The sequence below is a fragment of the Pristiophorus japonicus genome, chromosome 17 (genome assembly GCF_044704955.1).
Source record: "Pristiophorus japonicus isolate sPriJap1 chromosome 17, sPriJap1.hap1, whole genome shotgun sequence".
Taxonomy (NCBI): Eukaryota; Metazoa; Chordata; class Chondrichthyes; family Pristiophoridae; genus Pristiophorus; species Pristiophorus japonicus.
The window spans coordinates 62387473-62411289 of NC_091993.1; the positions used below are offsets into that span (position 1 = coordinate 62387473).

At 46.1% G+C, this 23817-nt stretch overlaps 1 protein-coding gene across 3 annotated transcripts in view; it reads left to right on the forward strand.

The window, feature by feature from the left end:
* sycp3 (synaptonemal complex protein 3) overlaps positions 1–23817 on the forward strand; it is a 184983-nt gene that overhangs the window by 19691 nt on the left and 141475 nt on the right. For 2 of the 3 annotated variants that reach the window (XM_070858760.1, XM_070858761.1), the window contains exon 2: positions 13104–13249. The exons of the other annotated variant lie outside the window; for it this stretch is intronic. In XM_070858760.1, the coding sequence (XP_070714861.1) occupies positions 13117–13249 (133 nt within the window). In that variant the 5' untranslated portion in view covers positions 13104–13116. The remainder of the gene's footprint in view (positions 1–13103; positions 13250–23817) is intronic. 3 annotated transcript variants of the gene reach the window in all.

Below are 23817 nucleotides of genomic sequence, written 5' to 3' on the forward strand. Positions count from 1 at the left end.
CAGGCTGCTCTCCCTGAGGCCGAGCGGTATGGGGTTGATCCCCGACCTTACCTCCCCCAGTTGGTGTAGGTGAGGGAGGAGGAGCTCAGCGGGAACAAAGGGCGGGACGTTCGATATGATGACCCTCTGCGCGGTGGCCTCGAGAGGGTCCACCGGCAGGAACGTCCCGCCCACCGTGAGCCCCTTTTCGAGGGCCAGGGACACCGCCCGCTCCGACCCCAGGAAGAACACGGCCTTCCCAGACTTCTTGGAGGCTGCGACAATGGCCGAGGGGCCGACTACCCCAGCCATCGCCCGCACGCACTCCTCAATGCTCATTGTGGGGTGAGTGTAGCTCTTGACCCCGTGTTTTTTAGTGATTAATCTGAAAGGTGGCAGGGCAGCGGGTGGCGCAGGAGGTGCCGTGGAAGCGGTTGCCACCTGCGCATATGTCCTCGCTGGCCCTGCCACCGGCGTGGATGGGGTCGCCATCACGGGGTCCCTTTAAGGGCTACACCCACCCCAAAGTCACAGGCCTTAATGGTCTTAATTGGCCTCGCTTGATTAGACTGAGCAGAGGAGCCCTTAATGAGGTACCTCTCCCCTAGTTGGCAATTGGGGAGGGGCCTTGCTCCCTCTGCTCAGTTGTCTCAATTGTTTTTTTTTGTTGTTTTTTTTAATCGATTTGGGAGGAAAAGGGCTCTCAGAGAGAGGGGAGAAACAGAGAGTAACGGAGAAAGAGAGAGGGGGGTGGGAAGGGGGGGGGGAACTGCGAGGGCAGGTCTCCCCTCGCAGCTGTGGGTGGGTGCACTCCCCAGATGGCAAAACACACAAGCACAGTCTTTGCGTTGGTCTTCAGGTGGGGGGAGAAGATGTCTTCACCTGGGGTAGCTAGAGCCACCAGGCACACACTCCTAACGATGTTAATTGGGTAAATGAGAAAAATCTTCAGCCTGGTAGCTCCAGCTATCCCAGGCTAGGCAAATGTGGGGGGGTGTGGGGGGTTCCAATTGTGGGGGGGGCCTAGTTGTAAGCACGGCCCCCACGCACACTTCCACACACACACACACCCCCCGCGATGTTCCGGCCCTCAGTGGTCTTCTTTCCTCCCCCCACCGATACAACAAAGTCTTTTGGGAAATGCACCCACACCCACCTGTAGAAATGTAGAGTCTCCCTCCTTCCACACTGGATGTTGTTGGTTTTTCCCCCTCTCTCCAACTCCTTGCAGAAATGGTAAAGTTGTTAAAAAGTTTTCTGTTCTCCTCCTCTCCCTCTGGGTAAAAGTTGGTGGTGAAGCCCCTTCCCTCCTTCTCTTCCTGGGCTGGTCTCAGGGCTCTCCAGGCAGGAGCTCAAGTTGATGGCTGCTCTCCTCACTGCTCACAGCTCCAACTGAGCAGGACACGCCTCCACTGCTCTACCATTGGTTCCTTGTGCATGAAACTCTTTTGAGTTTACCTGCAAAAACAAAAACATTAAAACCATGCCACCCGCCTGGGTGACACAGCAGACATTTACAAGGCCCTTTTTTTTTCTTTTTTGTTTTTTTTTGGGTTTTTTTTGGGCACTAAAATCAAATTTTCCTTTTTTCCAGTGCCCCCGATAAAAGGAGAGGGGGAATTGCGAGAGGGATGGAGTACAAAAGCAGGGAGGTCCTGCTGCAACTGTACAGGGTATTGGTGAGGCCGCACCTGGAGTACTGCGTGCAGTTTTGGTCACCTTACTTGAAGGAAGGATATACTAGCTTTGGAGGGGGTACAGAGACGATTCACTCAGCTGATTCCGGAGATGAGGGGGTTACCTTATGATGATAGATTGAGTAGACTGGGTCTTTACTCGTTGGAGTTCAGAAGGATGAAGGGTGATCTTATAGAAACATTTAAAATAATGAAAGGGATAGACAGGATACAGGCAGAGAGGTTGTTTCCACCGGTCGGGCAGACTAGAACTAGGGGGCATAGCCTCAAAATACGGGGGAGCCAATTTAAAACCGAGTTGAGAAGGAATTTCTTCTCCCAGAGGGTTGTGAATCTGTGGAATTCTCTGCCCAAGGAAGCAGTTGAGGCTAGCTCATTGAATATTTTCAAATCACAGATAGATAGATTTTTAACCAATAAGGGAATTAAGGGTTATGGGGAGCGGGCGGGAAAGTGGAGCTGAGTCCACGGCCAGATCAGCTATGATCTTGTTGAATGGCGGAGCAGGCTCGAGGGGCTAGATGGCCTACTCCTGTTCCTAATTGTTATGTTCTTATGTTCATTGACAGTCATTTTCCAACCTTCCATAGAATCTGGATCAGTTCCTATGGAGTGGAGGGTAGCCAATGTAACCCCACTTTTTAAAAAAGGAGGGAGAGAGAAAACAGGGAATTATAGTCAGCCTGACATCGGTAGTGGGTAAAATGATGGCATCAATTATTAAGGATGTCATAGCAGCGCATTTGGAAAGAGGTGTCATGATAGGCCCAAGTCAGCATAGATCTGTGAAAGGGAAATCATGCTTGACAAATCTTCTGGAATTTTTTGAGGATGTTTTCAGCAAAGATGCAGCAAACTGGGCATCCTGGAGAAGTTCTCGGAGGATGAGGACTGGGAAGCCTATGTCGAACAGCTAGACCAGTACTTTGTAGCCAAAGAGCTGGACGGAGAATGAAGCGCTGCAAAAAGGAGAGCAGTCCTCCTCACAGTCTGCGAGGCACCAACCTACAGCCTCATGCAGAATCTTCTGGCTCCGGTGAAACCCACAGATAAGTCGTATGAGGAGCTATGTACACTGGTTTGGAAGCATCTTAACCCGAGGGAGAGCGTGCTGATGGTGAGGTATCAGTTCTACACGTGCCAGCGATCTGAAGGTCAGGAAGTGGCAAGCTAAGGCGACTTGCAGGACAATGTGAGTTTGATGGCTACCTGGAGCAAATGCTCAGAGACTTTTTTGTACTGGGCATTGGCCACAAGACCATCCTACGAAAACTCTTGACTGCAGAGACACTGACTCTCAGTAAGGCCATTGCGATAGCACAGGCGTTTATGTCCACCAGTGATAACACCAAACAAATCTCGCAGCATACAAGTGCTAGCAGTGTTCATAAATTAACTGGAACTGTGTTTGCGAGCAGAAATGTACAGGGCAGAAACCACGAGTCTGCAACTGCCAGCAGGCCTCAGGTGACCCAGATGAGTCCGCAACAAAGGATGAATGCAAGGCAATTCACACCTTGTTGGCGTTGTGGAGGCTCCCATTCAGCCTATTCATGCCGCTTCAAAGGGTATGTTTGCAAGAGCTGTGGAACAATCGGGCACTTCGAACAAACTTGCAAACGAGCTACAAGCTCTGCAAAACCTGCTAACCACCACGTGGCAGAGGAAGATCGGTCCATGGTGGATCAAAGCAATTTCGAGCATCAGAGAGGAGGCAGATGCTGAAGTAACGGGGTGCACACACGTTCGACAAAATGTCCACCTATAATGCTAAATGTAAAATTGAATGGCTTACCCGTAGCCATGGAATTGGACACTGACGCGAGCCAATCCATCATGAGTAAAAAGATGTTTGAGAGACTGTGGTGCCACAAGGCATTCAGACCAGCCCTGAGCCCCATCCACACAAAACTGAGAACATACACCCAAGAGCTTATCACTGTCCTGGGCAGCGCCATGGTTAAGGTCACCTACAAGGGCATAGTGCACGAAGTGTCACTGTGGATTGTTCCGGGCAATGGCCCCACACTGCTTGGAAGGAGCTGGCTGGGCAAAATCCGCTGGAACTGGGATGACATCCGAATGCGATCAAGACGATGAGGCCTCATGTACCCAGGTTCTGAACAAATTTCCTTCCCTTTTTGAGCCAGGCATTGGAAACTTTTCAGGGGCGAAGGTGCAGATCCACTTGGTCCCAGAGGCACGACCCATTCACCACAAGGCGCGAGCGGTACCTCACATAATGAGGGAGAGAGTGGAAATCGAGCTGGACAGGCTGCAATGCGAGGGCATCATCTCCCCAGTGGAATTCAGCGAGTGGGCCAGCCCGATTGTTCCAGTACTCGATGCACGGTCAGGATTTGTGGTGATTATAAAGTAACTGTTAATCGTTTCTCGCTACAGGACCAATACCCGCTACCTAAGGCAGATGACCTATTTGCGACGCTGGCAGAAGGCAAGACGTTCACCAAGCTCGACCTGACTTCGGCCTATATGACGCAGGAGTTGGAGGAGTCTTCGAAGGGCCTCACCGCTTCAACACGCACAAGGGACTGTTCATCTACAACAGATGCCTGTTTGGAATTCGGTCGGCTGCAGCGATCTTCCAGAGAAACATGGAGAGCCTACTCAAGTCGGTACCACACACAGTTGTCTTTCAGGACGACATATTGGTCACGGGTCGGGACACCGTCGAGCACCTACAAAATCTGGAGGAGGTCCTCCAGCGACTGGATCGCGTAGTGCTGCGGCTGAAGAGGTCGAAATGCGTCTTCATGGCAACAGAAGTGGAGTTTTTGGGGGTAAAGATCGCGGCGGATGCCATTCGGCCGACAGATGCCAAGACAGAGGCTATCAGGAACGCGCCCAGACCACAGAGCATCACGGTGCTGCGGTAGTTCCTGGGACTCCTCAACTATTTTGGTAACTTCCTACCAGGGTTAAGCATCCTCTTAGAGCCCCTACATGTGTTATTGCGCAAAGGTGAGAACTGGGTATGGGGGGAAAAAAAACAAGTAATTGCTTTTGAGAAAGCCAGAAACATTTTATGCTCCAAGCTGCTTGTATTGTTTCACCCCTGTAAAAGACTTGTGCTAGGATGTGATGCGTCGTCGTACAGAGTCGGGTGTGTATTACAACAAGCTAACGTTGCGGGGAAGTTGCAACCTGTCGCGTATGCTTCCAGGAGCTTGTCTAAGGCCGAGAGGGCCTACAGCATGATTGAGAAAGAGTTTAAACCAGCCTCCAATGGGCAGGCAGAGCGGGCAGTACAAACAATCAAACAGAGCCTTAAACGAGTCACAGAAGGCTCACTCCAAACCCACCTGTCCCAAGTACTGCTCAGCTACCGCACGAGACCCCACTCGGTCACAGGGGTGCCCCTGGCTGAGCTACTCATGAAAAGGGCACTTAAAACCAGACTTTAGCTGGTTCACCCCAACCTGCATGATCAGGTAGAGGGCAGGCGGCAGCAACAAAATGTAAACGATGGTCACACCACTGTGTCATGGAAAATTGATCTGAATGACCCGGTGTATATGCTAAACTATGGACATGGTCCCAAGTGGATCGCAGGCACGGTGATAGCTAAAGAATAGAATAGGGCGTTTGTAGTCAAACTAGACAATGGATAAATTTGCAGAAAACACCTGGACCAAACGAGGCTGCGGTTCACAGACTGCCCAGAACAACCCACAGGAGACACCACCTTTTTCGAGCCCACAACACACACCCAAAGGATCAACGACACCACGCCGGAGCAGGAAATCAAACCCATCTCGCTCAACAGCCCAGCAAGGTCAGGCTCACCCAGCAGCCCTGCAGGGCCAACAACACGCCAGCCCAGCGAGGGCACAGCCAACACACCAGAACAGACATTTGTACCGAGGCGGTCCACCAGGGAAAGAAAGGCTCCTGACCGCCTCACCTTGTAAATAGTTTTCACTTTGACTTTGGGGGGGGAGTGATGTTGTGTATCTGTAAAGCATGCACTCCCATGTTCCGTCACCAGGGAGCTCATCCCCTGAAGTCTCAAGGGATCCCAGCATCCCTTGGGAGCACTGTATATAAGCTGGCTCCTAAGGCCTGTTCCTCACTCTGGAGTGTCTTATTAAAGACTGAGGTCACTGTTACTTTAACCTCCGTGTGCAGTCTCATCTGTGTTAGGAACACAATAGAGACCATTTGCATACTTCAGTTCCAGCTGATTTCAGCCAACTCAGTAGAGTTGAACCTGGGGCCTTCCTGGTTTATATGAATTAGCTACTCTGCCTTTGTCTACCCAAGTCGTCAGAGGATTACATTCTTCTGTATTTAATGTATCTCAATGTGTTACAGCCCTTTGGTTAGGAGTTTTGTGCATTTGTGAGGTATGGGTGGGCTTGTTCATGCGGCCATTACTTGGCACAATATACAATTACAAAAACCTATAGAATGAAAAATGCTGTTGGATGTTATTTTCCTCCTGGCATATTTACATAGAAATTACAGCATAGAAACAGGCCATTTGGCCCAGCAGGTCTATGCCGTGTTTATGCTCGACACGAGTCTCCTCCCAGCCCGTCATCTAACCCTATCAGTATAACCTTCTATTCCTTTCTTCCTCATATATTTATCTAGCTTTCCCTTAAATGCATCTTTGCTATTCGTCTCAACTATTCCATGTGGTAGCGAGTTCCACTCTCTGGTTAAAGAAGTTTCTCCTGATTTCCCTTTTAGATTTATTAGTGACTATCTTATATCTATGGCCAGACCTCTCTTAGGTCAGCCCTCAGTCTTCTGTTTTATAGAGAGAAAAAAGCCTCTTCATTCTTTCCTGATAGGTAAAACCTCTCAGTTCTGGTAGCATTCTAGTAAATCTTTTTTGAACCTTTTCCAGTGCCTCTATATCCTTTTTATATGGAGAGCAGAACTGTACACAGTACTTTGTACTGGTCAGGTGGGCAGAACAATGGCAAATGGAATTCAATCTGCATAAGTGAGGTAATGCATTTGGGGAGGTCTAACAAGGCAAGGGAATACACATTAAATGGTACGACACTGAAAAGTGTAGCAGAAGAAAGGGACCTTGGAGTGCAGATCCACAGATCCCTGAAGGTAGCAGGCCAGGTAGATAAGGTGCTTAAGCAGGCATATGGAATTTATTAGTCAAAGCATGGAATACAAGAGCAAGGAGGTTATGCTTAAACTGTATTAAAACACTGGTTAGGCCGTAGCTGGAGTACTGTGAGCAATTCTGTTCACCATATTACAGGAAAGATGTGATTGCACTGGAAAGGGTGCAGAGGAGATTTACAAGAACGTTGCCTGGGCTGGAGAATTTTGGCTATGACTAAAGATTGGAGATGCTGGGTCTGTTTTCTTTGGAATAGAGGAGGCTGAGCAGAGACATGATTGAGGTGTATTAAATTATGAAGGGCCTGTTTCCCTTGGCAGAGGGGTCAACAGCCAGGGGGCATAAATTTAAAGTGATTGGGGGGTGTGGGGGAGTTAGAGGAGATACGAGGGGGAATTTCTTCACCCAGAGGGTTGTGGGGGTCTGGAACGCACTGGCTGAAAGGGTGGTAGAAGCAGAAACCCTCACCACATTTTAAAAAAATACTTGGATATGCACTTAAAGTGCCATAACCGACAGGGCTACAGACCAAGAGCTGAAAAGTGGGATTAGGCTGGGTAGCTCTTGCTCAGCCAGCACGGATACATTGGACCGAAATGGCCTCCTTCCGTGCTGTAAATTGCTATGATTCTATGATACTCCAAGTGTGGGCCAACAAAGGTTCTATTCAAATTTAACCCTAACTTTCCTGCTTTTCAATTCTATTACAGGTCCTCTAAGAATGAATCCCAGTGCTTTGTTTGCATTTTTCATAGAAACAAAGAAATTAGGTGCAGGAGCAGGCTATTCGGCCCTTCGAGCCTGCACCGCCATTCAATAAGATCATGGCTGATCATTCAACCTCCGTACCCCTTTCCTGCTTTCTCTCTATACCCCTTGATCCCTTTGGCCGTAAGGGCCATATCTAACTCCCTTTTGAATATATCTAACGAACTGGCCTCAGCAACTTACTGCAGTAGAGAATTCCACAGGTTAACCACTCTCTTGAGTGAAGACGTTTCTCCTAATCTCGGTCCTAAATGGCTTACCCCTTATTCTTAGACTGTGACCCCTGCTTCTGGAACTCCCCAGCAATGGGAACATTCTTCCTGCCTCTAACCTGTCCAATCCCGTCTGAATTTTAAATGTTTCTATGAGATCGCCTCTCATTCTTCTAAACTCCAGTGGATACATGCCCAGTTGATCCAGTCTCTTCTCATATGTCAGTCCTGCCATCCCGGGAATCAATCTGGTGAACCTTCGCTGTACTCCCTCAATAGCAAGAACATCCTTCCTCAGATTAGGAGACCAAAACTGAACACACTATTCCAGGTGTGGCCTCATTAAGGCTCTGTACAACTGCAGTAAGACCTCCTTGCTCCTATACTCAAATCCCCTAGCTATGAAGGCCAACATGTCATTTGCCTTCTTCACCGCCTGCTGTACCTGCATCTCGGTCCTAAATGGCTTACCCCTTATTCTTCAATTACTGATGTACCATGACACCCAGGTCTCGTTGCACCTCCCCTTTTCCTAATCTGTCACCATTCAGATATTCTGTCTTCCTGTTTTTTCCACCAAAGTGGATAACCTCACATTTATCCACATTATTACTGCATCTGCCATGCATTTGCCCACTCACCTAACCTGTCCAAGTCACCCTGCAGCCTCTTATCATCCTCACAGCTCACACTGCCACCCAGCTTAGTGTCATCTGCAAGCTTGGAGATATTACATTCAATTCCTTCATCTAAATCATTGATGTATACTGTAAATAGCTGGGGTCCCAGCACTGAACCCTGCGGCACCCCACTGGTCACTGTCTGCCATTCTGAAAAAGACCCGTTTATTCCAACTCTGCTTCCTGTCTGCCAACCAATTCTCTATCCACGTCAGTACATTACCCACAATACCATGTGCTTTAATTTTGCACAGTAATCTCTTGTGTGGGACCTTGTCAAAAGCCTTTTGAAAGTCCAAATATACCACATCCACTAGTTCTCCCTTGTCCACTCTACTAGTTACATTCTCAAAAAGTTCTAGAAGATTTGTCAAGCATGATTTCCCTTTCATAAATCCATGCTGACTTGGACCGATCCTGTCACTGCTTTCCAAATGCGCTGCTATTTCATCTTTAATAATTGATTCCAACATTTTCCCCACCACCGATGTCAGGCTAACTGGTCTACAATTCCCCGTTTTCTCTCTCCTTCCTTTTTTTAAAAGTGGTGTTACATTAGGTACCCTCCAGTCCATAGGAACTGATCCAGAATCAATAGAATGTTGGAAAATGATCACCAATGCATCCACTATTTTTAAGGCCACTTCCTTTAAGTACTCTTGGATGCAGCCCATCAGGCCCAGGGGATTTATCGGTCTTCAATCCCATCAATTTTCCTAACACAATTTCCTGACTAATAAGGATTTCCTTCAGTTCCTCCTCTTCGCTAGACCCTCGAACCCCTAGTATTTCCGGAAGGTTATTTGTGTTTTCCTTAGTGAAGACAGATCCAAAGTATTTGTTCAATTGGTCTGCCATTTCTTTGTACCCCATTATAAATTCACCTGATTCTGACTACAAGGGACCTACATTTGTCTTCACTAATCTTTTTCTCGTCACATATCTATAGACACTTTTGCAGTCAGTTTTTATGTTCCCTGCAAGCTTCCTCTCATACTTTATTTTCCCCCTCCTAATTAAACCCTTTGTCCTCCTCTGCTGACTTCTAAATTTCTCCCAGTCCTCAGGTTTGCTGCTTTTTCCGGCCAATTTATATGCCTCTTCCTTGGATTTAACACTATCCTTAACTTCCCTTGTTAGCCACGGTTGAGCTACCTTCCCCTTTTTATTTTTACTCCAGACAGGGATGTCCAATTGCTCAAGTTCATCCATGTAATCTATAAATGTCTGCCATTGCCTATTCACTGTCAACCCTTTAAGTATAATTTGTCAGTCTATCCTAGCCAATTGATGTCTCATACCATCGAAGTTACCTTTCCTTAAGTTCAGGACCCTAGTCTCTGAATTAACACTGCCACTCTCCATCTTAATATAGAATTGTACCATATTATGGTCACTCTTCCGCAGGAGGCCTCGTCCAACAAGATTGCTAATTAGTCCTTTCCAGGAAATCCTCCTCCACCGTATTGCTACCAGTTTGGTTAGGCCAATCTATATACAGATTAAAGTCACCCATGATAACTGCTGTACCTTTATTGCATAATTTCTTGTTTGATTTCGTCCCCAACCTCACTACTACTGTTTGGTGGTCTGTACACAACTCCCACTAGTGTTTTCTGCCCTTTGGTATTCTGCAGCTCTACCCATACAGATTCCACATCATCCAAGCTAATGTCCTTTCTTACTATTGCATTAATTTCCTCTTTAACCAGCAATGCCACCCCACCTCCTTTTCGTTTCTGTCTATCCTTCCTGAATGTTGAATACCCCTGGATGTTGAGTTCCCAGCCTTGGTCACCCTGGAGCCATGTCTCTGTAATCCTAATTATATCACAATCATTAATGGCTGCCTGCGCAGTTAATTCATCCACCTTATTCCGAATTCTCCTTGCATTGAGGCACAGAGCCTTCAGGCTTGTCTTTTTAACACTCTTTGTCGATTTAGAATTTTGCTGTAATGTGGCCCTTTTTGATTTTTGCCTTGGGTTTCTCTGCCCTCCACTTTTACTATTCTCCTTTCTATCTTTTGCTTCTGCCCCCATTTTATTTTCCCCATTTCATATCCTTATTGATCTGTTTCATTACTTTTAGTGATTTGTGTATCTGTACCCCTAGATCTCTTTGCTCCTCTACCCCATTTAGACTCTTAATTTCCGAGCAGTATCTTCTCACAAAAATGCACCACCTTGCACTTGTTTATGTTCATTGGCCATTTTATACACTCATTCTGCAAGTTTTTGGTTACTGGTGGCACTGCAGACAAATAATAATATAGCACCCTCATGTCTCAAAGCACATCATATGCAAAAGAACTTTGAATTGCAGTGACTGATGTGTAGACAAATGTGGTAGCCACATTTTGCACAGCAAGGTTCACAAATGTGACGATTGACGAGTTAATCTGTTTTTGATGTGGTTCAAGGAAGAAGATTGTCCAGGGCAGAGGGAAAAAGCCTCAATTGTCCTCAGATAGGACATGCTGGCCTCCGTTTAACATCTCATCCAAAGAATCCTAGAATCTTTTGACTCGGGCAAGAGTCAGCTGAGGAGTTGCTCTGTTTTTTCTGGAGTAACTTGATTTTTCTGGTGTATCTTAAAAATCCCCATTTTGCACATTCAATTTGCGCCAGTGTAAGTGAGTTAGTGACGATTTTTTTAGTTTAGTTTTTCTCTAAAGGGAGCGTTACCAGCCACCTACGCTAGTTTTGGCCATTTAGGCCACTTTGGCCAGCTAATAGTTACTCCAAATCTACTTAGACCAGCGGATGTAGCCACTTCAGAAAACCCTTGCGGAGAGTTAAGAAATCAGCGCAAGTAGGTATATCGGAAGCCATTCAGTCCAGAATAGGGGCGGGAAGTGAAGCGGAGAGGACCTGCACCTAAAGCACCAAGACTTACAAAGCACTAAACAAAGCACAAAAAGTAATAAGCATTCAAGAACAAATAAAAAATAGAACTAAGTCCTACCTTCACCTGAAAACTCGGCCTGGGAAGGCAGCGGGCCAGCCGGTGCAGGAGGCTACTCGGCCTGGGATAGGTGCGGGATAACAACGCACCGGGAGACCACTCGGCCAGGGATAGGAGCGGGAGTGATTGAACTGCCGACATCGGAGCACACACAGGCTGCAGGAAGCAAACTCACCGGACAGGTTGCACAAGCTGCAGCAAGGGCAAAACTCAAGCAGCTACTACAATGGCGGGATGGCTAGTGCAGGAGGCCACTTGGCCTGGGATAGATGCGGGACGACCGGGAGACACTCGGCCTGGGATAGGGGCAGGACAATCGGGAGGGAGTTCACTCGGCCAGGGATTGGACAGGAACTGCCGACATTGGAGCGCACACAGGCTGCAGGAAGCAAACTCACCGGACAGGTTGCACAAGCTGCAGCAAGGGCAAAACTCAAGCAGCTACTTCAACGGCGGGATGGCTGGTGCAGGAGGCCACTTGGCCTGGGATAGATGCGGGACGACCGGGAGACACTCGGCCAGGGATAGGGGCAGGACAATCGGGAGATCACTCGGCCAGGGATGGGGGCGGGACGATCGGGAGACCACTCGGCCAGGGATAGGACAGGAACTGCCGACATCGGAGTGCACACAGGCTGCAGGAAGCAAACTCACCGGACAGCCAAATTTCGGTGCTACTGAGCATGCGACCCGAGTCCAATGTGCATGTGCAGACGTCCCGGCACTGTTTTCAGCGCAGAATGATGGCTCTGCCCCCAACTTGACTGGCCACGCTGCACGACGACCGAGGAGAGGCCGGACAGCGGCCAAAGTGGGGAGCGATTTAAAAAAAATTTGCCGCACTTTTGAACGGAGAAAAGTGGTACATCTCCAGTAAGTGCGCCGAACAAAGGGGTGGGCCAAAATTGAGCCCATGGTAACTAGGTTGTCAGCACTAAAGCTTTAGTAGTAGACTAGTTGATGCCAAAATGCTCAGAAGGATTATGTTCTCCACTTGGACCCGCATTCAAATTCCTCTCCACTCTTGTGGAGAGTTGCCAGGTGGAGCAGTTCATCGTCTTCAATGGAGAAAGGAAAGTCTGGTAGGCAGATAGTATCGGCAGGCAACATATTGATTACCATTTTTCTTGCTGATAAAGGCTAACCTAAGGGAAAAAGGCAGCAGGAATGTGAATACCGTATAAAGGCATAGTTCATTGATTTGATATGAGCCAAACTGAAACAGGAGATGGGTACAGTTAAAGCACTATCTTTATGTTGGTTTTAATGCATTTTAGAGGCGCTTTGTCTAACATTTCTAGTGAAAAATTCCTTTGTAATTAATGAATTCCAGGATATTGAAAATGTCAGTATTATATGCTGCTTCCCTGTAATTTTCCTTGGGTCAGCCCATCAATATTCTGAGAAATAAGATGGCCGTTTATATTATTATTTGTTTCAGAATGTAGTCCATCTACTCCAGGGTTTGAGTTCTGATACCTCATCTAATATCTGAATTAGCTGAAGAGTATTCAAAGAAAACTTTTTACTTAAAAATTGAATAAAACTAATGACCAGGTGGCTGTCTGTCGTTATGAGTTGACTCTTGGAACTATTTTTGAAAAGTTGCCATTGCTTTTTGATTTTTTTTTCTCATCCATTGTCGAAGTACCTTAAAAATGTGTTGTACCTTTTTGCTTGTTCTTAGGTTTGATTGAAATATGGCTCATAAAGCAACAGGGCGAAGAAATGCTGTTAAAAACCAGAAGGAGAAAGCAACCTATGATTCACTGTATGAGTTCAATGAAGGAAATGAGAAAAAGTTGGGGAGCAGCTATGAGGCTGAACAGCTAGGTAAAGCAGTTAACTTTTTTTAGAAATAGTTTTAATTACATTCAAGTTTCATTTTGTTCCGAGTGAGCTGCCCAGCAACATCCATCACAGCCTGCAGCTACTGAGCAAGATCGTGCAACAGTTTGAGCTTTCTCCCAACACCTCTGGTTTGTACTTATAGCAAAAAGACAGTTTGCATAAGCGTACCGAGTGTCCCATAATCAGTCTATGCCCTTATATGATGCTGTGCGTGGAATAGAGAATGTTAGATTAACAATTGCCCAACACAAAAGCAAAATATTGTGGATACTGGAAATCTGAAATAAAAACAGACTTAGAAATACTCAGCAGGTCAAGCAACATCTGTGGAGAGAGAGAAACAGAGTTAACGTTTCAGGTCGATGGCCTTTCACCAGCTGATGCTCTAATGCCCATGCCCATTTTTGATGGTTAGCCAATCGAAATCAATGACTTGGATGAGGGGACCAAATGTAATATATCCAAGTTTGCTGCTGATACAAAGCAAGGTGGGAATGTAAGTTGCAAAGAGACTTCAAGGGGATATCGACAGGCTAAGTGACTGGTCAAGTAGGAAAAGCAGAATATTTTTTAAATGGTGAGTGTAATGTATGTACCTGTGAGTATGCTCACAGGTTTGTAGAGCTGGTGCTCCTCGTAGGACTTGCTCCTGGGCATGGCCATGGGGTCCATCGCCCGGTCCAGGCAGCGGGCGGTCGAGGGGGTCATTCAGCCCAACTGCTTGCCTCTTTTCCGTGGTTACATCCAAGCCAGGGTGTCCCTGGAGATGGAGCACGCGGTGTTCACTGGTACACTCGCGGCCTTCCGCGAGAGGTGGGCACCGGAGGGACTGGAGTGCATCATCACCCCGGGCAACCAAATTTTAATTTGATGTTTTTTGTCTAAGGTTTAATTTGTTTTTTGTGCAGGTTTTAGTGCCCCCCCCCCTTTTAGCCAGGGGGCATTTGTATAATTTGTGTTTTAGTGCCCTCAAAAAAACCTCCCAAAAAAACAAGGGGGCACTTGAAAAGTTTTTGGCATGTCCTTCCCCCTTTAATCAGGGGGCACTTGATTATTGCCCACACAAAAATAATAAGAACATAAGAAATTGCAGGAGGAGGCCATTTGACCCCTCGAGCCTGTTCCACCATTTAATAAGATCATGGCTGATCTGACCATTGTCTCAGCTCCACTTCCCTGCCCGCTCCCCATAACCCTTTATTACCTTATTGCTCAAAAAGCTGGTGCATTGTGAGTGGCTTAGCCAGTCTCGTGATGTTCACAAGACTCAATAAAACCTCAGTCAGTTGGGTCTAGGCCATCCACGATGAGGCATGCAGTTGTGAGCCTAGTGGATGAACTGGTAATGTGTAGTGTGATTGTTAAACCTTTGTTAATAAACCAACTAGTTTTTAATAGCGATGTGTTGCTATGAATTTTTAAGCAAAGAACCCATGAAGCAAATGCATTACAGTGAGAGATTGGGAAATGTTGGTGTTCAGAGGGACCTGGGTGTCCTTGCACATGAATCACTGAAAGTTAACATGCAGGTACATAACATAAGAAATAGCAGGAGTAGGCCATTCGACCCCTTGAGCCTGCTCTGCCATTTAATAAAATCATGGCTGATCTGACCATGGACTTGGCTTCACTTCCCTGCCCGCTCCCCATAATCCTTTATTGATCAAAAATCTGTCTATCTCCACCTTAAATATATTTAATGACCCAGCCTCCATAGCTCTCTGGGGCAGAGAATTCCACAGATGTAACACCCTCAGAGAAGAAATTCCTCCTCCAACTCAGTTTTAAATGGGCGGCCCCTTATTCTGAGACTATGCCATCTAGATTGAGTTTCCCCTACGAGTGGAAATATCTTCTCTGCATCCATCTTGTCGAGTCCCCTCATTATCTTGTATGTTTCGATAAGATCACCTCTCGTTCTTCTGAACTCCAATGAGTATAGGCCCAACCTACTCAACCTATCATCATACGTCAACCCCCTTATCTCCAGAATCAACCTAGTGAACCTCTGAACAGCCACCAATACAAGTATATCCTTCCTTAAATACAGAGACCAAAACTGTATGCAGTACTCTAGGTGTGGCCTCACCAATACCTTGTGCAGGTATAGCAGGACTTCTCTGCTTTTATGCTCTATCCCACTTGCCCTCCTGATTACTTGCTGTACCTGCATACTAACTTTTTGTGTTTCATGCACAAAGACCCCTAGATCCCTCTGTTTGGCAGCACTTTGCAATTTTTCTCCATTTAAATTATAATTTGCTTTTCTATTTTTTTCTGCCATAGTGGATATCCTCACATTTTCCCACATTGTACTCTATCTGTCAATGTTTTGCCCACTCACTTAGCCTGTCTATATCCCTTTGCAGATTTTTTGTGTCCTCCTCACAATTTGTTTTCCCACCCATCTTTGTATCATCAGCAAACTTGGCTTTATTACACTTGGTCCCTTCATCCAAATCATTAATATAGATTGTAAATAGTTGAGGCCCCAGCACCGATCCCTGTGGCACCAAACTAGTTACTGTTTGCCAATCGGAAGATTACCCATTTATCCCGACTCTCAGTTTTCTGTTAGTTAGCTAATCCTCTATCCATGTTAATATATTACCCCCAATCCTGTGAACTTTTATCTTGTGCAGTAACCTTTTATGTGCCACCTTATCGAATGCCTTCTGGAAATCCAAATACACCACATCTACTACTCGTTACATCCTCCAAGAACTCCAGAAAATTTGTCAAACATGAGGGAGAGAGAAAACAGGGAATTATAGACCGATCAGCCTGACATCGGTAGTGGGTAAGATGATGGAATCAATTATTAAGGATGTCATAGCAGCGCATTTGGAAAGAGGTGACATGATAGGTCCAAGTCAGCATGGATTTGTGAAAGGGAAGTCATGCTTGACAAATCTTCTAGAATTTTTTGAGGATGTTTCCAGTAGAGAGGACAAGGGAGAACCAGTTGATGTGGTATATTTGGACTTTCAGAAGGCTTTCGACAAGGTCCCACACAAGAGATTAATGTGCAAAGTTAAAGCACATGGGATTGGGGGTAGTGTGCTGACGTGGATTGAGAACTGGTTGTCAGACAGGAAGCAAAGAGTAGGAGTAAATGGGTACTTTTCAGAATGGCAGGCGGTGACTAGTGGGGTACCGCAAGGTTCTGTGCTGGGGCCCCAGCTGTTTACACTGTACATTAATGATTTAGACGAGGGGATTAAATGTAGTATCTCCAAATTTGCGGATGACACTAAGTTGGGTGGCAGTGTGAGCTGCGAGGAGGATGCTATGAGGCTGCAGAGCGACTTGGATAGGTTAGGTGAGTGGGCAAATGCATGGCAGATGAAGTATAATGTGGATAAATGTGAGGTTATCCACTTTGGTGGTAAAAACAGAGAGACAGACTATTATCTGAATGGTGACAGATTAGGAAAAAGGGAGGTGCAACGAGACCTGGGTGTCATGGTACATCAGTAATTGAAGGTTGGCATGCAGGTACAGCAGGCGGTTAAGAAAGCAAATGGCATGTTGGCCTTCATAGTGAGGGGATTTGAGTACAGGGGCAGGGATGTGTTGCTACAGTTGTACAGGGCCTTGGTGAGGCCACACCTGGAGTATTGTGTACAGTTTTGGTCTCCTAACCTGAGGAAGGACATTCTTGCTATTGAGGGAGTGCAGCGAAGGTTCACCAGACTGATTCCCGGGATGGCGGGACTGACCTATCAAGAAAGACTGGATCAACTGGGCTTGTATTCACTGGAGTTCAGAAGAATGAGTGGGGACCTCATAGAAACGTTTAAAATTCTGACGGGTTTAGACAGGTTGGATGCAGGAAGAATGTTCCCAATGTTGGGGAAATCCAGAACCAGGGGTCACAGTCTAAGGATAAGGGGCAAGCCATTTAGGACCGAGATGAGGAGGAACTTCTTCACCCAGAGAGTAGTGAACCTGTGGAATTCTCTACCACAGAAAGTTGTTGAGGCCAATTCACTAAATATATTCAAAAAGGAGTTAGATGTTGTCCTTACTACTAAGGGGATCAAGGGGTATGGTGAGAAATCAGGATTGGGGTACTGAAGTTGCATGTTCAGCCATGAACTCATTGAATGGCGGTGCAGGCTAGAAGGGCCGAATGGCCTGCTCCTGCACCTATTTTCTATGTTTCTATGATTTCCCTTTCATTAAACCATGCTGACTCTGCTTGATTGAATGATGCTTTTCTAACTGTCCTGCTACTGCTTCCTTAATAATGGACTCCAGCATTTTTCCAACATCAGATGTTAGGCTATAGTTTCCTGCTTTCTGTCTGCCTCCATTTTTTAAATAGGGGCGTTACATTTGCAGTTTTCCAATCCGCCGGGACCTCCACAGAATCCAGGGAATTTTGGTAGATTACAACCAATGCATCCACTATCTCTGTAGCCACTTATTTTAGGACCCTAGCAATCAGGTCCAGGGGACTTGTCTACCTTTAGTCCCATTATTTTACCGTGTACTACCTCTTTAGTGATAGTGATTGTATTAAGTTCGTCCCTCCCTATAGCCCCTTGATTATCCACTATTTGGATATTTTTCGTGTCTTCTACTGGGAAGACCGATACAAAATATTTGTTTAAAGTCTCTGCCAATTCCCTGTTCCCCATTATTAATTCTCCAGTCTCATCCTCTCGGGGATCAATATTTACTTTAGCCACTCTTCCTTTCTATGTACCTGTAGAAACTCTTACTATCTGTTTTTATATTTTGAGCTAGTTTACTTTCATAATCTATCTTCCCTCTTTTTATTTTTTTTTTAGACATTCTTTGCTGGCTTTTAAAATGTTCCCAATCCTCTGGCCTCCCACTAGTCTTGGCCACATTGTATGCCTTTGTTTTCAATTTGATACCATCCCTTATTTCCTTAGTTAGCTGCAGATGGTTATCTCTTCTCTTAGTCTTTCCTTCTCATTGGGATATATTTTTGTTGAAGTTATGAAATATCTCCTTAAATGTCTGCCATTGTCCATCAACCGCCCCATACTTTAATCTATTTTCCTAATCCACTTTAGCCAACTCTGCCTTCATACCTTTGTAATCGCCTTTATTTAAGCTTAGGACACTGGTTTGAGATCCAACTTTCTCCCCTTCCAACTGTATTTGAAAGTCTATCATGTTATGGTCACTCATTCCTGGAGGATCCTTTATTAGGAGATTGTTTATTAATCCTGTCCTGTTCAAGACTGAGATCGATAGATTTTTAGATATTAAGGGAATCAAGGGATATGAGGACAGTGCAGGAAAGTGGAGTTGAGGTAGAAGATGAGCCATGATCTTATTGAATGGCGGAGCAGGCTCGAGGGACCGAATGGCCTACTCCTGCTCTTATTTCTTATGTTCTCCCCTGGTATCACTACTCAATGGGGGAAATGCAGGGTGAGTTGAGGGGGTTTACAGTATTTCTGCTTGGGGTGGGAAGAGGATTCGGTGCTGGAATGTGAAAGAATCACTGTCTCTCTGCTCAGTAATAGGGGGGATATCTAAGGAGGAGGGGGTTTGCGGCCCAGTTCAGGATCCTATGATCGGGAGGGGGGCGGAGGGTTTGTGGCTTTGTAGTTCATTCCTGGAACATCTGCTAAGTGGGGCAGATGTTTGAAGATACAAGTGGCAGAATTTTTGTTCAGTGGGTTCGTGGTCCAGATCTTCAATTTATGCTCATGAGGGTGGAGGGCGGGGTTGTTTTGGGGCGGGGCAGGGAGTAGAGAGATTGAGGGAATGTGAATGTTTGGTCCCATGCCAGCTCTGTCGGTAGGGTTCGAGAGGGTGAAATAGCTCAGTTCCTGTTTGGACATAGTCACTCGATCCAGCGGAGGATGCTACTACTCCAGGTTTCTGTCTGCTTTGTACCCATTGATCATTGAGAGACATTGGCATGTTATTTTCTCTGGAGGGGTTCTGATTCCTGATCAGTGAAGGATGGATTTGATGTGGTGCTTCGTGGGACTGTGCTGCACCTTGCCGGCTCAGTTTCTATTTTAAACGTTCAGGACAAGGACAAAATTAATTCTCACTTGGAGAAGCATGGAATAAGTAAGGGCCAGCCAGCACGGATTTGTTCAAGACAAATCATGCCTTACGAACCTGATTGAGTTCTTTTGAAGTAACCAAGTGTTGATGAAGATAGTGCAGTACATGTGTATATATGAACTTTCAATAGGCTTCTGAAAGTACCACATAACAGACTTACTCGGTAAATAGAAGCAAATAGTATTAAAAGGCTGAATTTTCACCACCATTCTGCGCTGTTTTTTTGGCCTACGCTGTTTTTTTTGGAGTGGACTAAAATCTGCAAATTTCGCCAAAGTTTCTGTGCCATCCTAAAGTACTTGTGTCCGACTTTTTTATTTCCCGATTTTTTTTAACGTCACTGGGGGCGGAACCTGCTGGGTGCGCCATTTCTGGCCATTTAAGCGAGTTTGGCCAAGTAGGATTTTTTCAAACACGGCACAGTGCACCGTTCTGAAAAACCTTACCTGAAGTTAAAAAAATCAGTGCAGAGAAAACGCCATTGTCTTAGTGGAGCTGAAAACATGGCACCGGGGGGCATTCGGGCCGGGATAGGAGTGACGCTTGTTTCACTTTCCAGCCTCAGCCCTTCAGTGCGTCCCTTGTTACCCTGGCAACCTCAGTTTTTGGCGCAGATCTTAAGCTCCACCCACAGAGCTTAAGGACAATCTGCTCCAAATTTAAAGTTTATTCTAGCGAAACTTGGACTTTCTTGGTGCAGTTGAGCCACTTAAAAAAATGGGACGTACCTCTACAACTGCGCCAAAAATCGGCCTTGTGAGAAATTGGCCCTAGAGGGTTTGCATATATCTTTTCAGAACTTACCGCTATTGAATTCAGATTATTTTACAGTTCTGTTTGTTTAGTTTCTGGGAGGCTGTAATTGTGAATTTCTTTATAAAGGAACCCCAGGGTTATTAAGGGCTCAGTTCGGTACTGCCACATTGTACCCAATTATTCACAATGTTATGTCACACATCACCAACAGGTGCAGTACCGTTGGAATCTCGACCACTCTGTATATAGTGCAGAGTTGGTGCATTTTGGGGACTGGATTTGATTGTGAGCAACTGATAGAATCAAACTTGCCTTTCTTTTGGTTGTGAAAGTCTGATGTGAATGAGGTTTTGGGACCAGTTTCTAGTAGGTGTGGACTGTATTGGCAATGTTACCCAAAAAAGATAAATAGCAAGGTTGATTTGATTTGGAAAAAAAAGTCCCATAGATACAGTAGGGATTGCTCTTCTGAAACTCAAGCTAAGATGGAAGTAAAGGAACTTTACCCTGGATCTGGCTCTGCTATATCGGTGCTGGAAATGCTTAATGCTGACATTGGGCATCCAAAGTGTGCATGTGTTGCATTACCCAACACTAGCATGTCTTTTATGTGCTCAAAGATTCACCCAATAGTATACTTGCACAGATGAAAATGTAGATTAGTCTGAGGACAAATATTTGAGGTGTTCCACACAATTGACTGAATCAGAATCGGTACTGAGTATGTGGGAAATAACTAAATAAGACAGCTTTTAAAACTGAAAAAAACTCTGTGGTTTGTCACCCAGAGTGGTACAGAGGCAGCTGTTAGGGGAACTTGAGTATAGATAGGAGTGAGTGAAGCAGCAGCTTTTACTGTGGGAGACAAATATTTTTATGTGGTATCATCTTGATTGGAATGTTGTGGTGCCACACTCAAATGATTCCATGACACAAGTATATTTTGTATCCAGGATAACATTCACTGTACTTATAAATGGCTAGTGCTCTGCCCAACAACTTTGCAGGCATGACGTGGGCTGTTATATCTCCTATCTATACATCTAAAGTAATGTAGCAGCTGTGGGGCCCTGCAGCTCAAGTGTTTAAGTATGTATACAGTCCCTCACACTGCCCACTAATTGTAATGTATTCCCAAATTGTAAGTAAGCCTTTGTGTACCAGTAACAGCTGCCGGCTAAGTGTATATTTGAAGCTGTAGCAACAACAAAAAATTGCATTTATATAGTGCCTTTAACGTAGCAAAAGTCCCAAAACAAGTATTTACAATATGACAAAAGCAGGATAGCACCACTCCTAACACGACAGAGGGTGTCCTCAGTGTGAAGACTGGACTTCATCTTCACAAGGACTACGGTGGTCACTGCTACCAATACTGCCATGGACAGATGCATCTGCGGCAGATAGATTGGCGAGGACGAAGACAGGTAGGGTTTTCACTTGTGTTGGCTCTCACCACCTGCTGCAGACACACTTTGACAGCTATGTCCTTCAGGACTTGGCCAGTTCGATCACTACCATCGTACTAAATGGGATAGATTCAGAACAGATCTAGCAGCTCAAAACTGGTCATCAATGAGGCGCTGTGGGCCATCAGCAGCAGCAGAATCGTACTCCACCACAATTTAACCTCATGGCCCGGCATATCCCTCATTCTACCATTACTATCAAACCAGGGGACCAACTCTGATTCAATAAGGAGTGTAGAAGAGCATGCCAGGAGCAGCACCAGGTGTACCTAAAAATGAGGTACTAACCTGGGGAGGCTGCAACACAGGACTACATGCATGCTAAACAGTGGAAACAGCATGCTATAGACAGAGCTAAATGATCCCACAACCAAAGGATCAGATCAAAGCTCTGCAGTCCTGCCACATCCAGTCGTGAATGGTGGTGGGCAATTAAACAAGTAACGGGAGGAGGAGGGTCCATGAATATCCCCATCCTCAATGATGGCAGAGCCCAGCACACAAGTGCAAAAGACGAGGCTGAAGCGTTTGCAACCATCTTCAGCCAGAAGTGCCGAGTGGATGATTCATCTCGGCCTCCTCCTGAAGTCCCGCCATCACAGAAGCCAGTATTCAGCCAATTCGATTCACTCCCAAGAAATGACCGAGCACGCTGGATACAGTAAAGGGTATGGGCCATGACAACATTCCTACTGTCATGCTGTGAAGACTTGTGCTCCAGAACTAGCCGCGCCTCTAGCCAAGCTGTACCAGTACAGCTACAACACTGGCATCTAACCGACAATGTGTACAATTACCCAGGTATGTGCTGCCCACAAAAAGCAGGAAAAATCCAATCCGGCCAATTACCGCCCCATCAGTCTACTCTCAATCATCAGTAAAGTGATGGAAGGTATCGTCGGCATTGCTATCAAATGACACTTGCTCACCAATAACCTGCTCACCGATGCTCAGTTTGGGTTCCGTCAGGACCACTCAGCTCCAGTCACCATTACAGTCTTGGTCCAAACATGGACAAAAGAGCTGAATTCCAGAGGTGAGGTGAGTGACTGCCCTTGACATCAAGGTACATAACCGAGTGTGGCATCAAGGAGCCCTAGTAAAATTGAAGTCAATGGGATTGCTGGAGTCATACCGAGCACAAATGAAGATGGATTTGGTTGTTGGAGGTCAATCATCTCAGGATATCACTGCAGGAGTTCGTCAGGGCAGTGTCCTCGGCCCAACCATCTTCAGTTGCTTCATCAATGGCCTTCCCTCCCTCAAGGTCATAAATGGGGATTGCGTAGTGTTGAGTTCCATTCACAACTCCTCAGATAATGCACCAGTCTGTGCCCGCATTCAGCAAGACCTGGACGTCAGTTAGCCTTGGGCTGATAAGTGGCAAATAGCATTTGTGCCACCCAAGTGCCAGGCAATGACTATCTCCAAAAAGAAAGAGTTTAACCACTGCCCCCTGGCATTCAATGGCTTACCATCGCCGAATCCCCCAGCATCAACATTCTGGGGGGGGTCACCATTGATGAGAAACTTAACTGGATCAGCCACATAAATACTGTGGCAACAAGAATAGGTCAGAGGAGAGTGTCTCACCTCCTAACATCTACAAGGCAGAAGTCAAGAGTGTGATGGAATACTCTCCACTTGCCTGGATGAGTGCAGCTCCAACAACACTCAAGAAGTTCGACACCATCCTGGACAAAGCAACCCACTTAATTGGCACCCCATCCACCACCTTCAACATTCACTCCCTCCACCACTGACACACCATGGCTGCAGTGTGTACCATCTACAAGATGCACTTCAGCAATTCGCCAAGGCTTCTTCGACACCACTACCCAAACCCATGGCCTCTACCACCTAGAAGGACCAGGGCAGCAGGAGTTCGTGGTGAGTCGGAGAGGCTCGGGAGGTGCGTCGGAGAGGCCTATAAAAAGGCCCAACACGTCGCTGAGGCTTGGGAGTTCGTAGTGAGTTGGAGAGGCTCGAGAGGTGCGTCAGAGAGGCTAGCTTGTGCAGCTACAGGGAGAAGGCAAAGAAGTAGAAAGAAATCGAAAGGTGACGTCACAGCCAAGCGGGAAAGTGATTGGCTGGTGATTGATGAGTAGTTTTTCTTTTTCTTTTCTTTATCAGTAAGTAACCTTTTAACATTGTTGTTGCCCAGTTAAGTTAATCCAAGGGTTAAGTCATGGCAGGAGAGCTCGAACATGTGTTATGCTCCTCCTGTACTATGTGGGAACTCGGGACGCTTCCGGTGTC